We start from the raw sequence: 16,438 nt of genomic DNA, 5'->3' as shown, positions 1-16,438 counted from the left end.
GATAAGACTCAATCCTTTTAAATGGACTAAATATTTATTATTTATTCTCTCATGAGGGGGAGTTTTATTGTATGCACAACACAAATGTCTCACTTCTCTCCAGAAGTACCACATTTCAAAGCTCTTTTTAGGCAAACTCGACAGTGATTACGAAATTTAGAGACTTACAAGTGAGCTGGGATCAGTTTAAAGCTATATATATATCTAGATATCCCTTTACTCACCAGGAAATTAATGTTCATCCATCTGGTATGATTTCCAGGGATTTGAGAAGACATGCAGCACCTGCAGTGATATCAATAAAGTCCGAGAACAAAATGATTGCTTACTCGGAGGCTTTTCTTGGTATAATATAATTTGTTCACCCTCTAAAACTTCCCACTCACCGTGTACATTTGCTGAAAAGACCATGACATCAATCCAAAACAATTTCCTGTTTATTGTCAGAGGTATAATTATGATTAAACAACAGCAACAGCAGCAATTAAAGCTTTAGTGCAAAGTGTATCCGTTGTAGTAATGACTGCATGAAAGCATCCGGAGACTTAAATCCAAGACTCGTTCTAACCGGTGGGAGAGGCAACACGGACATAACACAATATGCTCGATCGCTGCTGGGCTGCAGTCATTAAAGATAAAGTCACGTTTGCAATGGTATGGAAAATGATGAAGAGCCTTCACTAACACGTTTAAAAGGTGTACCAAACAAAACTGTTGGTTTTTATATGTTTTGACAGCCACGAGCTTATCTGCTTTATAAACATTTGTGTCATTGAAGGTTGGAGGTGTTCTTTGTTTGTCTGCCAGCAGACTCAGAGTGGTCCCCGTGAGGCTTTGGGGGAAATTTGTCTTTCCAGCTCCACCAGGAGAGCTGGAAGGATGCTGTCCAGTAAGGCCAGTCCTTCCCAGGAGCACCTCAGACCCCTGACAAGGAAAAAAGACACAAATGATTTAACCTTCAAGCTGTAGAGACGTTTTAAATACCGTGTGCTGTGGAAATCAGAACAGACTATTCCCCTTATTTTCTGTCACCTCATGCACCAAACCGTTATATAATAAGGGAAATATTATCAAATAATAAAAGCAATTGTTAGGTAAGGAAACTTAAAGAGAAAATTAAACATCATAAGTCACCTGTCATCAAGAATCAGCTGTCCGCTCTGTAGCAACTCTTGGACGACAATGGATTCACCAAAAACTTCATCAAGGCCAGTTTGTGGGCTGAACATCTCCCAGTGCTGTTAACATAATTAAAAAAAAAAAAAAAAAGTCTCTGCGAACTGAACATTATCTGCCGTGACAGAAAATACAATGAAAGATTTATTTTGTGTGCTTTACCTTATGATTAATGCCCTCAGTCATTCTCATTCCCATCACCAACACCTCCTCCAATCTGCCAAGCAAACATCTTTCATAACTTAAACTGAATACAGAATAGCAAGGACAGAACAGAAAGAGTAAAAGGCCTGAATACAAGTCTCATAATAGCATCTCACAAGGACAGAATGTTTGAGAGAACAAGCACATGTGCCACGGCCTCAACGCTCAGTGTGATAAATTACACTGTGGACTGTCTCAGACTTCACTGCTACATTTCACATGCTCGGAGCATTTCTGGGCATCTGTCTCTGCCTGGAAGTGCAACGGCGTACAATTCAAGATGGCCAAGCGAAAGCCGCCTCCGCGTCCCGTGTCCCCTCTGCCGCACTTCACGGATCCACACGTCAGGCTCCAGAGTCTGGGTCCGGGCCTCTCGAACAACACCTCCCTCCCCCAGAGGAACAAACCGCCCATGTGCTCCTGTGTCAGAGACAACAATGTAAAAAGCACCGTTTCCAACAGGAGCATAACCGGAGCGATTTAGTGCTTTAGATCTAAGTATTACCTGGGCCGACACCGATGTATTGGTTTCCTTTCCAGTAGCTGATATTGTGATGACTCACTGAGTTCTACATTACACAGAGAAAAACATTTACTGAGTGTTTATGAGGGAGAATAGTAAAACTGTCATATTATGGAGATTTAATGAAGACAGAAAACCAAACACAAAGTTAAAAAGAAGCTTAAAAATACAACTTAGTAGACTCTGCTGGGGAAAAACAATATAAATCTTTGGTTTTCGATAGAACTGGACATTTAAATCGCGCTCAATAACCTTGAAAACATCTGATGACTCTAAATTATACAAGAAAAATATGGATGCCTATAAAACAGAGGACTGAACATGTAGTTTGTTGTACGTATTTTGCATTTTACAATTAAGAGTGAAGGAAGACTTTTTTTTTGCATGAACTGTAAACAGTGAAGCCACTATCAGTCAGATTGAGATGACTTGAGCTTTGTGATATGGCACGTTATTCTGAAAGCAGCCATCAGAAGATGACGACACTTACAAACACATACAAACATCCTCTTACACCATTATAAACCACCAACAACCTGAACTGTTGCTACAAGGCAGGATGGATCCATGCTTTCATGTTTATGTCAATTTCTGACCCTACCATCCGAAAGCTGCAGCAGAAATTGAGAATCATCAGATCTGGCAACATTTTTCAATCTTCTATTATCCAATTGTGGTGAGACCGTGAGAATTGTAGCTTCAGTTTCCAGTTGTTAGCTGACAGGATGGTATCTGGCATGCTTCTTTAAGATTTGGTGTGGTGTGCAGTCAGAGATGCTCTTCTGCAAACCTTGGCTGTAACGAGTGGTTATCTGAGTTACTGTTGCCTTCAAGTCAACCTGGTCATTCTCTTCTGACCTCTTAACATTAACAAGGCATTTTCTACCAAGGAAGTGTTGCTGAGTGGTTCTTTCACTTTTTCAGGCCATTCTCAGTAAACCCTAGAGATGGTTGTGTGGGAAACTCGCAGCAGATCGGCAGTTTCTGAAATACTCAGACCAGCCCGTCTGGCACAAATAACAATGCCACATTGTGAGTCACTGAAATCAGCGCTCTTCTCTTAATTCTGACGCTCAGTTTGAATTTCAGCAGGTCGTCTTGACCGTGTCTACATGCCTAAATGCAATGAGTTGCTGCCACTTGATTGGCTGGCTAGGTATTTGTGTTAATAAGCATTTAAACAAATGTACCAAGGAAGTGTTTTTCTTTTATTTATTTTCTCTTTTCATTCTCCGAACCTTCCTTCGATTTAACATATAATTTTTGTGTATAAAACGGATGCATGATAAGGTGAAGCGTTAAAGTGCGGAAAGGAGAACGTTCTTGTTACAGCAAAGACTTACATGTCTTGCAAAATTCGACACCTCGTACTGTTGAAAGCCATGCTGGTGCAGAGTCTTCCTGGCGCGCTGGTACATTTCTGCTGTCACATCCTCGGAGGGCATCGTCACTGCACCGCACTCAACCCGTTTAAAAAGCTGAGTGCCTCGCTCCAGGGTCAGCTGGTACAGAGACACGTGATCATCACACACCCTCAGCAGCTCAGACAACTCTATTTCCCAGGATTCAACGGTTTGTTTGGGACGTCCGAACATGACATCCACCGACACCCGACCAGGGCACAGCCTCCTGGCCTCTTCGATAGTCTGCAAAGCCTCGTGGGAGTCGTGGTCTCTTCCCAGACTTTTCAAGTCCTCATCCTGCAAAGACTGAAGATAGAAAGTTTGATCAGTGTTGTTCCATAAAATGAAAAAAAGTTCTCACCTTACCCCTTCAGAATCAAATTATTAATGCAATTTTCAGAGTTACATCACCTCATAGTACATATAAGTGGGTCAACATTTTTGAATTGTGTTATTTTTCCAATATTATCGAGTCAGGAGATAGACAGATGGAAAGATTAACCTCTGAAAACACATTTAAGCTCTGTTCCAACTGAAATCTACAATATAAAATCCAAATTGCAATTTTCATTGCATGCAATTTAATGTCTATGATGCAGAGCAAAAGAAACAAGCACTGGTACCCTAGATATGTGATTTGGACCTGACAGGACTAAACTTCAAAAAGTGTGTTTTGAGTAAATGTCATCACACAGAAGAGGGGATTTTCAAGAAAAACATGAACACAATGATAGGCCTGGAGTGTAAAGTTGCAACCAACCACTAAATGCTTTGAGTAAAACAGCTGGAAGGCCCTGCTTTTCCATGGGTTTTCATGAGCACCCGAGGATTATGCTCACCTGGACCCCGATGGAAAATCGGTTCACCCCAGCACGGCAGTAGTCCTCTAACCTGGACTTTCCCGCAGGAGTGGGGTTGACTTCGAGGGTGACCTCTGCCTCATCTGAGAGATTCACCTGCCTGGAAACAGTCTCGAGGATCGCAGCAAAGATGGAGGGGTGGGCCAGGCTTGGAGTCCCACCACCAAAGAACACTGAGGTGATGCTACAAATGAAAACCAGAGCGTGATCTCAGCTGCAGGTTACAGTTACTGATTGTCAGGTTTAATAAATGCACATACCAGGATACTTGACTGAGTCGCAGCAGTGTCTCAGTCTCCTTCTGAAGGCACTTAGTCATGATATGGTCATTATTCTCTTTGGATATGTACTTATTGAAATTGCAGTAGGAGCACCTCCTGAGACAGTAAGGCCACTGGGGGAGGAAGAACCTTATAGTCATGACACAGCCCACTTATGCTTAAATCAGGTGAGTCAACATGCAGTTACGGATACATGTGCGCGTGATGTTCTCAGAAAAAGAAAAAAGAAGCTATAGCTCACGTGCACATAAAGAGACGCGCGCTCTGTGATTTGTGGAGATGCCGCACATTCAGACACATCTTCGGTTACTTCTCCGTCCGAGAAGTGCCGCAGTCGGGGAGGGAGGACACGACTGACCGCATTTAATGTGCGTCTCATCATTTTGGAGACAGCGTTTGTTTCTCCACGGGAGATTACATTCTCCGACCCGAACCAGAGGTTACCTCACTACCCGGCTTCATCACTCAAACGGTATGCGTTTCTGTGACAACAAAGTAGTTACAAAATAGCGTAAATTCACTTTGTATTTACGCTATTCGAAGGTGCCGTCAAGTCGCTCCAACCGGAAATACATGGAGCGATTTCCTCTTCATGTTCCCAGTTTGGCCACAGCGGGGCGCTGTTTTACCACAGTAAGAAATACCCGAAGCACAAGAGGGTCAACCAAGTTTTTAGGTTTGCAACATTTGCTTTTGGTGAAAAATATGTATTTTCACACAACATCGTCTCAAGTTTTACCCAAAACATGAAAACGTTGCAGCGGTAATGATTTAAATATATTCTAACGCTAAAGTAGAAATGGAAAGAAACTCCTTAAACTCTTGGGATTTATTATATAACCATGTATGACCTTTACAACCATTAAACACTACGATCAATGTTATGTCATAACAAATCTCTGTAAGTACCATCTGCAGTTATCATTATTATCGCAACATTAATGAAATCCTTGCTTGTGTGGGACTTGCACATGTGTTATGTAACTATGAGACTATCAAAATGAATGATTTATTTGTTTTTCTTTTCTTTTCTTTTTTTTACATTTCAGGTCTAACTGTAATACACTCATATTTATATAGCATTTTCCACTCTTACTAACCACTCAAAGTGCCTTTAAACTCCATACTGAATGACCCTAGCCAGGATTGAACCAGGAACCCTCTCTCTGTGAAGTGAAATTGGTAATCATTGGCATCAAGGCACTCTTTGACCTCTGCTTGTCATGTAGGGTTATATATTATAACTCCTATTCTGTCTTTGCACTAACCTGGTCAAATGTGGCCCTTGAACTCTGTCACCACTATCCCATAACAGACAAGGCACACACAGATTTGCAGTTTCAAGATTCCCTAAAATTCACAGTTTTTCTTGATTTTACTAATGGTAGTGAATCTGAAATACATTTGGATAGATACAGGTCAAATCTGACCCCAAATAGCCTCACTATATATAAAATTTGCAAAAGAATCAAACAGTATTAAATATTTATAACACGTAGGGTATTTTTGCTGTTGTCAAAGTTTAAAATGGCTCAAATTTGACAACATGCTGGAAGGTAAATAGTATTGTTAGTTTTCTATGATTTAGAGGTTGATTTTAAGCTATTTCTGATTAAAATATGATTTATATGGGCCTTATATTGAAAATGACGCCGCTTATTTAGGAGCCTATGAATCATAAGTAATCTTTGTTGGGTGCACCTGTTCAACTGCTTGTTATTACTTCTAGGCTGAACTACTGTCATTCAGCATTATCAAGATGTCCTAAAACTCTCTGAAAAAGCTTCAGCTGATCCAAAATGCTGCAGCAAGAGTACTGACAGGCTCCAGAAAGAGACGGCTTGTCTTCATTGGCTCTCTGTTAAATCCAGAATTGAATTTACAATTCTGATCCTAACATACAAGGTCTTGAATACTCAGCCCCCACTTTATCTTAAAAACCTCACAGTACTCTATCACCTCTACAGAGCACTCTGCTCTGAGACATTGGGAGACAGGCACACTCTCTACTTTTAAGATTAGGCTTAAAACTTTTTTTTAAGGCTTAAAGTTTATAGTTAGGGCTGGATCAGATAACCCTCAGTCCTAATGTAAACCTTCCCTTTGTGGGAAGGCTGCTTGGGGATTCCCACAATGCACTTTCAGTGTTTCTTCTTAATTTACCTTTTTAAGTGTTTATACATCACTCAGCATTTAATCATGAGTCATTATTAATATCTGGTTCTCTTCCACAGCATGTCTTTATGCTGTCTTCCTACCCTCACTCCCATCTGGTTGCGACAGATAGCTGTACCTCCCTGAGCCTGGTTCTGCTGGAGGTTTATTCTTCCTAAAATGAAGTTTTTCCTTTCCTGTCACCAAAGCCATTGCTCATGGGTTCATATGATTGCTGGGGTTTTCCTCTGTTTTCTCTGTATTATTGTGTGGTCTTTACCTTACAATATAAAGCGCTTTAAAGCTAGAGTTGTTGTGATTTGGCAATGTATATAATTGAATTGAATAATACAAATATCTGGCACCAACTCAGTGGACCGACACATGTAACCATAGTCAAGACAACCTAGAGACTTTCAAGGGTATGGTTGGGCTGATCCACTGGTAGATTATGTGGGAATTCTTATGAGCATAGCTGATACATTAAATAAAGACACAAGTCTATATTTGGAAAATAAATGTGTGTCCCACTAACACACGATGAAACTAACTAATGAGATATTGATTTTTCCGAAGCCTAGCACAAAGACAGTAACACAGCCTAGAACAGCTGCTTTAAAAACGGATTATTTTTTAACTAAAGATTAAAAATCTAAATCAGGATTATAGGCAATAAATGTCTTCATCATTCTGATATGACTGCAATCATGGATCCATGTCGGTGCTACTCATCATCAGATGAGTGTGATCCTCACTTGATAATTCAAATCAAAACAAATAAAGCATGCATGTATACCTGCTCTCATTTACTGCAATATAATTTCCAAAATAAGACAGTGTTCATACATTCAATCAGTAATAAATCTAAAGCTTTAATTACACATAGATTAATATTAATGTCAATAAATGTGAATATGTTCACTGCCAGCTTCCAGCCCTGAGGTCATTTTCCACTTAATGTAAAATCTAGTGACCAGTTATCTAATCAGCAGATACAGTGAGGCAGACAGAGGGAGAAACGGGAAACACACAGGAATATATTTTCACCGAACTCAAATGTGTGAAGTCGGTTCAAGGAAAGGTTTTAATAATTTCCAAATTAAAAAAACAAACAAACTACTGAATCTGTGATGTGAAGCTGCCAAATGGATACAAGGAAGAAAGGTAGGCTTTCCAATAACCATGCAAACATGACAAAGAAAGGATTTGATGTGGTTTCTCTTTGCTCTAGGCACAAAGGCACAAAGGGGAATATTCTCAAGTTGCATGTCAGGCAGGGACTGTGGGAAAATACCTAAAGGTGGAGAAGGAGGAGTTGAACCTTGGGTTTAACTTTAACAATAAAAATCAAACTACCCTACTTACTGTTAGATTTTACTGCACACATGTACCATAAGTTATGTTCAGAAAGTAGGATGAACCAGACACATGCACACACACAGCCCTTTTCAAACATGCTTTGCATTGCATTGATATCAGAAAAAGTATAAAATAAGACAAACACAAACAATATGGTGTTAATGATGTTAATTGCTGATATTTTAGCTTCTTTTGACATTTTCTATTGTTTTCTGTAGAGTTTATTACACACTTTAAAAAAATAAATCTTTATCAATCTGATCCCAATTGAATTTCTGTTTTTTTTTTTTTTAATTTTTAAAGGTGGTGCCATAGAATTAAGGCTCATTGTGGTTGGTAGCAGTGGACCTTCTCAGTTCCTACTAACCAATTCCATACTTGGGAGACAGGTGTTTTCTAAGGATGTCACCAGCCTTTCTGGCAGCATAAAGAACAACGGTGAGCTGGCTGGTAGACGAGTGGCAGTGATCAATGGACCAAACATCTATGATAAGGATATATCTAAAGCTAAGAGGAAGATGGAGCTAAGGAGGTCCAAGTGCTTATGTATACCTGGTCCCCATGCCTTTCTCGTTGCCTTTGACATGGAGAAAATCTCCCCCAATGATGTGAGAACCTCCAGACTGATGAGGGAACGCTTTGGAAGACACTGTCTGAGACACGCCATGGTCCTCCTGGCCTATGAAGGAAATCAGAATAGAGCTGCCTTGGAAGATAGGGTGAAGAAGACAGATTGGCATCTGCGAGAACTCATCGAGAAGTACGGTGGACGCTTTCACCTTTTCAACAAGAACTGGAGAGATCGAAGTCAGGACAGAGAGCTGTTGAAGAAGATAGAGCTGATGGTTGCCTCGTTAGGAGGAGGCTACTTCTCCAGCAGAACTTTCCAGAAGGCAGAGGACTGTGTAAAGAAGGAGGAGAATAAGCTTAGGAAGCAGCGAGCAGCAGAGATAGAGAAGGCATGGACTGAGATGGAAAAGCAATACATGGAAGAGGAGCTGTACTTCCAGAAGGATGCCTATACGGCTAATATTGGCGCAGAGATTAGAACTCAAGCGGAGATCGACAACAGCTGGCTCAGGACGTCCCTAGCCAGAGGCCTGGGGACGGGTTTTGTTGTGGGGGCTGTGATGGGTGCGCTGGCCGGGTCTATAGAGGGCCCAGGAGGGATGGTTCTCTATGGGATCATAGGTGGTGCAGTGGGTGGATCAGCAGGGGGAACAGCACAGGTGGCAATAAAGCATATGGACAACAGAATGGCCCCGACTGCCAGACTGAACTTCAACTCAATCTTTATTAACCGCTTCTTTGCAGCTCCTCGTACATGACATAGGGAACTGACTGATGACCTGATGAAAATAAAAAACTTACTCTTTGTATCCAACTTCTGGTTAGGTAGCTTTCTGACTTACTTGATAACAAACTAGATAGCCGTCTTAAGCCCTCTTTCATCTCAAGAACATACGTGTAGTACGAGACTATTTCGACAGAAAACTTGAAAGGTTTCCAGTGGCATCAATTCAAACTGTGACAGCCAGTTTAAACTATAAATAGGCCTATTATAAATAAATAAAGCTGTGATTTTAGCACATTTATAGCAGATTTGTGTGAACACTTTATATTTTATTCAACCTCCACCTCTTCCTGGTGCCTTGCTGTGGATTAGTTGAAGTGCAACTCAAATAACATGTAGGGCGGAGTCTTAGCTGAACACGCCATTGTCTAAAGCACTGCCACTTTCCTAGACAATCCACATACCTCAGTACACCTGTTCAGTGTGAACCAGTGAAGTTTCTGTGTATTATTAACTAAATTAACAAGTACAAGCCATACAGACACCGCTCCTACCCAGAAAAGATCAACTAAGTAAAGGTAAGATCACATTTCCTTTAATACTTTTTAACAAATGTGTCTGTTTTCACAAAGTTACCTGTGTGCTGATTTCCTGTTAGTCCTCTCAATCTTTTATGGCCATGTTGCATAATCGTAAACTGTTTCCTATGTGAGTACAAGGGAGTCCGAACTGAGGATTGCACATTACATTAAAACGATCTTGAGAATTTAGTGGGTTTATTTTTGTTTTGACTCGTAGCTTCCTCATGACACAAGAAAACTATTTGGCAAATACCAGTTTGACTGCATATTTTGCTGCCTCTGTTTGTTATCAATCTGCTGTTGCTCACACTGGCTGTGACAGTGGCAATCAAAACACGCAGAGATAGAAAGAGATAACGGGGTAAAGTTCAACGGCAGGGCATTAAAGTATAATCATGTCCAGTTGTTTGTGCCTCTTTTAGTCTGTGTAGAATGAGAGTAATCCATTCTGTATGAGAACACAATGTTAAAACATGACGCCCTGAATTCCAGTGAAAATATTTCTGCCATGAGTAAATCCGCCTTCTCTCACGCGAAATGTGAGCTGAATTCTGAATATTTACTGTTGTTTAATAAGCATGGATTTTAAAGTCAAACCTTAAGTATCTGTGTCTAAAATCTTGGGCTGTGGTGGTACTAAGGTGTCTGAAGTGTGATTAGAAAATATCCCACAGATCATTGCACCAACACCACTGACCTGAACTGTTGATGCAAGGAAGTGCAGATCCATGCTTTTGTTTACTCCAAATTCTGATTCTAACATCTGAACATGGCAGCAAAATGAAACTGAGAGTCATTTGTCCAGTCTTTTATTGTCTAATGTTGGTGATCCTGTGCAAACTGTAGCCTCCGTTTCCTGTTCTTAGTTTACAGAAGTGGCACCTGGTGTGGTCTTCTGCTACTGAAGCCCATCTGCTTCAAGGAGATGCTCTTTTGCATACCTTGGCTGTAACAAGTAGTTATTAGAGTTATTGTTGCCTTCTTTGAAGCAGTCTGGTCATTCTCCTCTGACCTCTCACTGGATACAATCTCTTTTTCAGACCATTCTCTGTAAAGCCTAGAGATGGTTGTGCAGGAAAACCCCAGTAGCCCAGGGTGATTTTCTGCCAAGTACTATGCTACATTGAATGTCATTTAAATTACGTTCTTTCCCATTCTTATGCTCAGTTTCAACTTCACGTCATTCTGACTATTTCTACATGCCTAAATGCATGAGTTGCTGCTATGTGATTGGCAGATTAGATATTTATGTTGACGAGCAATTAAACGGACTCACCTAACAAAGTGGCCAATCAATGTATGACTAATACACTTGAAAATTCATAAAACATATGATAAGCATCTTGTAATATGAGTAACAGTGACAAGTACTTTTGATACTTGTGTACCGTCATAGTGCGTAAGTAAAATCGTGGATGTAGGATTGAGCATTTACACAATTATGTGTTAAAAACACAAATCTACTTTATAGTACTTTATAGTACTTTTAAGTTGGGACTGTTAACAAGATGGTTTCATTGCATTTGTTTATCAAACGACTTCTGTTGGCACTTCTCACTTACTCGTAGGTATCACTTTTGGTTTATTCTTTGCTTTACTATTCAAACACAACACTCCCTTAAAAGACTTCGATATGCACAGCAGGAAAAGTTCTGTTGCTTACTTTTTTCTGACATAATTTCTTTTTCAGATCATGGCCTCTACCATCTGCTTGCTCCCTGAGAAGCACTTCTTGTGCTTTCTGTGTAGGGACATCTTCACCAGCCCCGTAACCATACCATGTGGACACAGCTTTTGCTTGTCCTGCCTGTCCAAATACTGGACACGACATCAGTTGAAATACTGCCCTCACTGCAGGAGACTGTTCACAGACAAGCCTGACCTCAGTGTCAACCACATACTGGCAGACATATCTGAAAACTACAGGAAGTCTCGACCACAGAAACCCCCAGATGAGGAAACGGTACTCTTTTTTCTGTTATCTAATAACAGGTGATCTAATCTAATAAATCTAGTGTATTTTTGTGTGCTGATGCAAAGTGTTCGCACATTCACAGGTTATAGATGTTAACCAAATGATTCAGGAAAGGGTGCAGAAGATAGAAAGACTGAAATACTCACTCGGGCTACAAAAGGTGAGTGGAAATATCTATAAAACTTAAACATGTATAACATAATTTATATTTTTTCTTTATTTTACTTTGATCTGTACATCATTAAATGATGTTGCTGTCCAATCAGAACTCTTACCTCAGAGAGGTGCGAGAGAGTCAGAAGATCTTCTCTGCCCTTGTAAATGCTATGGAGAAGAGCCATAAAGCTGTTGTTGCTGCAATTGAGGAGAGGCAGAGAGAAGAGGACAGCAGGGTAGAAACACTGGTCAAAGAGATCGAACAGGAGATTGAGGAGCTGAGGAAGGAGACCAAAGAACCGGACCCTCAGATCTCTGGTGATCAGAGTGACGACTTGAAGCGACCTGCCAAGGTAAGTTATCTCCATCTACTGCCAAATGCAGGAAGTGATGATGATGTGATTTGAAGCATAACTGTAAAATCTTTCCAACACTGCGAATGCTATTTAGCCCTGTGAGATGAAGGACTGGTCCAAGGTTACCATAGAAACTGATCCTTGTATTGGAGTCACCAGAAGAGCACTGTCAGACGTGTTGGAACAAATAAAGTTAGAAGTCAACAGACTCTCCAAAGCTGGTGGGTGGAGCTGTTTTAATCTTGCGTGCATCATATCAATCTTAAAAGATAAATTCATTGACATTCCCCCCCCCCCCCCCCTTGTTTGTTTTTAGAACTTAAGAGAATCGAGAAATACTCAGGTAAGGTTCACGCTGTGCAGAAATACATTTTATCAACTTTACAAAAATTATTAGGGATTGAAGATTATTTTTGTGGATAATATCAAAAATATAACCATAATTCAGCTTCATTTTGAGTTTAAAATTAAACTGCATGAATTTTCCGCTGTTGTGAATAGCTGAAAATGAACGCGCACTGTTTGACTAATTCTTGACTTTTTCCTCTTTTTCTCCTTTCTTTGCTCTTTTTTCTTTTTAGTGGATGTTAACCTAAGTGCTAAAACAGCCCACCCTTTCCTTTGGGTCTCAGATGACAGAAAGCAGGTGAGGCACACGGATAAGCTTCAGGAAGTACCGGAGAACCCCAAGAGGTTTGACAGAGTGGGAAATGTTCTGGCCAAAGAAAGCTTCGCTGGCGGGAGGTGCTACTGGGAAGTGGAGGTTGGGGAGAAGATAGAATGGACCCTAGGTGTTGCCAGACAGTCCGTAAACAGGAAAGGCAAGTTCACAGTGTGCCCTGCAAATGGTTACTGGACCTTAAGCCTGAAAGCTGGAGGCCAGTACATTGCAAACACCTCTCCTGTCACCCAGTTGGCTCTAGACCAACGACCCAAGAAGTTTGGAGTGTTTCTGGATTACAACGAAGGTCGTGTGTCCTTCTACTGCGCAGACTCTGGAGTCCACATTCAGACCTTCATGGATAAGTTCACAGATCGGCTCCATCCATTCTTCAGTCCTGGTCGCATGCATGGAGGCAGAAATGCAGCTCCTCTAGTCATCTGCTCAAGTTTTTGCAACATCTAAACCTCATTCCAGTTTAAAAAGAGTTACTTGTTGGTTCTTGTTATCTCCTTAATATTTATCTAGCGTGATTAATGTGTTTATTTATTTACAAAGCTATTGAACAATGAGCCACATTTTCCCTGTCAGAGCAGGCTACTGAACAAGATGGTGCAAAAGGACTACGTCAGTACACTTGAAAACTTCAATGAAACGCATAAACAGACTGAAAAAAGAAAAAAGCGTGGCAGTAAATAATAGATGGCTGTCATAAATGAACAAGTGAGTGAAAGTAGAAAAAAGAGGATTGCTGAGTTGGATGGATGCGCGGGGCTGCAGGGTTGGGACAGAGGTTGACGAGAAGCAGGGAAAGCGGGGGGGAGGGCACAGTAAAACAGCAGGGCATTGTGCCCGTACACCAGGCACTGGGAGACACACTCAAACACATTCACGCATTCACACACCGACACAGTCGTGCACAGAAGCGCGTGCTTCAGCCCACCGCCACACAGACACACTGGCATCTCGCAGGGCAGCCCCATCTCCAGTCCTGTCCTGGGTGTTGGAGCTGAGAGACAGAGAGCCTCCCCTGCTCTCTGGCCTTCCTGTTGACTGAACTGAATTCTCAGGGCTGTCATTCACAACTTCAGGCATTCACAGCTGAACTACAAAACCTACGGAGCTTCAGGCAAACCGTAAACTGTGAATCATCTCCGGGAGGAGCAGTGAAAGTTCAGCGACCTCTATTTCAGGTAAATATTCCTCATAATAACCATTTCATTAATATTGTTTGGACATTTAAACATTTTCCAAATGTTAGAAATGTCTTCACTATGACTTAAGAGCAAATTTATGCGATGTGCTTTGTTAGTTTGTTAGTTTCCAACACATGTATGTACTGGAAGTGGCTTTTCTTCCATTGTGTTATCTGCAAAACTTCCTAGGAATGAAATGAACATTTTAGTAATGAGATCTGGGAATATTCCAGGGCCCTCTGTTATTTTAATATGGTTTATCCAGTGTCATCTGCACCAAACATCACAATAATCTTTCAGAATTATACTTACTGGACTCAAAACTCAAACTAAATAACTGAACTAAATAGTAAAATGCATCCCATTGGTCCTCAATGTCCTGCTACATGTGTATCGATCTTGTTATGAATGGATCGTATAAACAGTATTAGTAAAATTGTAGCTGTAATAAACAGAAGACACAGGTTCTCCTGGCCCACTCTACAGGCTTTCATGAAAGCTGCTTGTGTTCCGAGTCTCCTCATGTTTTTCTGAGATAATCCACCACCCGGCAAGGCGTAGCTCGACACCCACAGTCATGTCAAAGAAAGCTATTCTCTGCGATTCTCACTGGAATCCAACAGGCCTCCCAGCCTGATTCCAAATATTTATGATAACTATATGCTCCAATAGTCTTTTCATACTTTACTAATGTTATGCTAGTGGTTGTTGTGGTAAATAACAACAGCATGTGATGTAATATCCAGTGTGTCTCTGAGAGTTTTCTTGCACTGCTTGTTTGATTACTAAGAGAATAACCCGGCTGGTGCGACTATTTTATGTTTTGTTAATTTTAGGATATCAATCCACGTCAAACCCAAGCTGACCTCATCGACATCATCATCCACAGACGGCGGAGTGGACCACGGCATTTCTAGCAACATAGACTGTCACATTTCTTTGTGGGACTATAAGTTTGGCCTGTGCAGAGACTAATATATCAGAGACAAGTCCATCTGTCTTTCGCCATGGCTACCACGGGCATGCAGTTGCTGGGTCTGATCCTTTCCATCGTGGGCTGGGTGGGTGGGTTAATAGTTTGTGCCATCCCCCTGTGGCGGGTCACCGCCTTCATCGGTAACAACATAGTGACAGCTCAGATCATTTGGGAAGGCCTTTGGATGAATTGCATAGTGCAGAGCACAGGTGAGATCCAGTGTAAGGTGTACGATAGCTTGCTGGCTCTGCCCAGCGACATGCAGGCTGCCCGCGGCCTCACTGTGTTGTCCATCCTGCTCTGTGGCCTGGCTCTGGCTCTGGGGGTCCTAGGAGTCAAGTGCACTAAATGCATCGGCGTAAACAGCCTTAAAGCCCGCATTGCTCGCATTTCTGGCTCCCTTTTTGCCATCGCAGGGTTCCTTTACCTTGTGCCCGTCTGCTGGACTGCCCACTCCATCATCAGGGATTTCTATGATCCACATGTGGCAGCTCCACACAAGCGTGAGCTCGGCCCTGCCCTTTACATCGGCTGGGGGGCGTCAGCCTTGCTTCTAATTGGGGGGTCACTGCTCTATGCGGGGTCAAGTCCTCCCGGAATCCCAGGCTCTCCCACTTTCAGCAGTGGAGAGAGCAGTCCACGCAGGGCACCTGCCACACAAGTCAAAGGTTATGTCTAAAATGTCTGAAGGCCTTCCACAAATCCACCCCAAATGATGTCAAACCTGTCTTTTCTCCTCTTGACATTGATTCATGTAATTATTTTTTATTAAGTGTCACTTTTCTTTTGTTGTCTTGAGAAACGTCACAGGAGGCTGAAAACCGAACTTGTTTTATTATGTCATACCTGATACCCTTCAATAACACTCTTTCTCTGTCTGCCAGTTAAATACAATAAACGTTGTATCCTCTGTGGAGGAAAAATGGTGTGTGTTTACATTTGTACCATTACATATATTAAAGCTCCTCAAAATACTTGTTTTACAAGGAAAAACCTTTGAGTCATTTATGTAAACACTACGAGGGGTTCTGCTGAATGGAGAAGAACAATAGAACAATGGAGATGTGTGTGCATTAGCATGTGGTGCCATATTTTTCAGTGTGTGTGTTGTCCTGTCTTCCATCTCATTTTCCTTATCTGAGTTACTCTATACGGCAGGAACAAAGAAAAATACATGATCCTTTTTTCACTTCATAAAGATCCTGCTATTTCTTCTAATAAAATCACACATTGCTCCAGCAGATAACTGTATGATAACAAGCAAAAACCAGACTGAGCCTGAA

General features: G+C 41.4%; 4 protein-coding genes across 5 annotated transcripts; 3 read left to right on the top strand and 1 right to left on the bottom strand.

Annotated features, from left to right (window-relative positions):
- Positions 1–419: 419 nt before the first annotated feature.
- rsad1 (radical S-adenosyl methionine domain containing 1) lies at positions 420–5,017 on the bottom strand. Its single transcript, XM_084925776.1, has 9 exons — positions 4,689–5,017; positions 4,427–4,560; positions 4,146–4,350; positions 3,247–3,612; positions 1,886–1,949; positions 1,653–1,800; positions 1,339–1,393; positions 1,135–1,238; positions 420–924 (listed from the first exon to the last, which is right to left on the bottom strand). The coding sequence occupies exons 1-9, from the start codon at positions 4,827–4,829 to the stop codon at positions 813–815; spliced, it is 1,329 nt and encodes a 442-aa protein (XP_084781902.1). The 5' UTR covers positions 4,830–5,017; the 3' UTR covers positions 420–812.
- A 10-nt stretch (positions 5,018–5,027) lies between these two features.
- Positions 5,028–9,299, top strand: LOC146388449 (GTPase IMAP family member 4). The gene is made up of 2 exons (XM_084925781.1): positions 5,028–7,765; positions 8,264–9,299. The coding sequence occupies exons 1-2, from the start codon at positions 7,747–7,749 to the stop codon at positions 9,286–9,288; spliced, it is 1,044 nt and encodes a 347-aa protein (XP_084781907.1). The 5' UTR covers positions 5,028–7,746; the 3' UTR covers positions 9,289–9,299.
- Positions 9,300–9,720: 421 nt separating this feature from the next.
- btr02 (bloodthirsty-related gene family, member 2) lies at positions 9,721–13,698 on the top strand. Of its 2 annotated transcripts, XM_084925779.1 has the most exons (7): positions 9,721–9,832; positions 11,526–11,798; positions 11,893–11,970; positions 12,077–12,319; positions 12,417–12,543; positions 12,639–12,665; positions 12,904–13,698. In XM_084925779.1, the coding sequence occupies exons 2-7, from the start codon at positions 11,529–11,531 to the stop codon at positions 13,446–13,448; spliced, it is 1,290 nt and encodes a 429-aa protein (XP_084781905.1). In that variant the 5' UTR covers positions 9,721–9,832; positions 11,526–11,528; the 3' UTR covers positions 13,449–13,698. The 2 variants fall into 2 exon arrangements, with proteins under 2 accessions (XP_084781905.1, XP_084781904.1); XM_084925778.1 differs by lacking the exon at positions 9,721–9,832 and having other exon boundaries at positions 11,525–11,798.
- Positions 13,699–15,186: 1,488 nt separating this feature from the next.
- Positions 15,187–16,129, top strand: cldnk (claudin k). The gene has a single exon (XM_084925784.1). The coding sequence runs from the start codon at positions 15,187–15,189 to the stop codon at positions 15,832–15,834; it is 648 nt and encodes a 215-aa protein (XP_084781910.1). The 3' UTR covers positions 15,835–16,129.
- The last annotated feature ends 309 nt before the right edge of the window (positions 16,130–16,438 follow it).

Source organism: Perissodus microlepis, chromosome 4 (assembly GCF_051167445.1).
Source record: "Perissodus microlepis isolate ML-2025 ecotype Zambia chromosome 4, ASM5116744v1, whole genome shotgun sequence".
Taxonomy (NCBI): domain Eukaryota; kingdom Metazoa; phylum Chordata; class Actinopteri; order Cichliformes; family Cichlidae; genus Perissodus; species Perissodus microlepis.
Note: the sequence above shows the minus strand (reverse complement) of the source record. Positions and strands in the feature narration are given on the sequence as shown.

What these genes read in the sequence shown, in the direction of transcription:
- cldnk (XM_084925784.1), top strand. Translation starts at nt 15,187, where the DNA reads ATGGCTACCACGGGCATGCAGTTGCTGGGTCTGATCCTTTCCATCGTG.
- btr02 (XM_084925779.1), top strand. Translation starts at nt 11,529, where the DNA reads ATGGCCTCTACCATCTGCTTGCTCCCTGAGAAGCACTTCTTGTGCTTT. An exon ending in AACCCCCAGATGAGGAAACG is followed by an intron (nt 11,799 to 11,892) that starts GTACTCTTTTTT and finishes GCACATTCACAG; the next exon opens with GTTATAGATGTTAACCAAAT. An exon ending in ACTTGAAGCGACCTGCCAAG is followed by an intron (nt 12,320 to 12,416) that starts GTAAGTTATCTC and finishes AATGCTATTTAG; the next exon opens with CCCTGTGAGATGAAGGACTG.
- rsad1 (XM_084925776.1), bottom strand. Translation starts at nt 4,829, where the DNA reads ATGATGAGACGCACATTAAATGCGGTCAGTCGTGTCCTCCCTCCCCGA. An exon ending in CGACTCAGTCAAGTATCCTG is followed by an intron (nt 4,351 to 4,426) that starts GTATGTGCATTT and finishes TTTCATTTGTAG; the next exon opens with CATCACCTCAGTGTTCTTTG. An exon ending in GATTTTCCATCGGGGTCCAG is followed by an intron (nt 3,613 to 4,145) that starts GTGAGCATAATC and finishes TTCTATCTTCAG; the next exon opens with TCTTTGCAGGATGAGGACTT.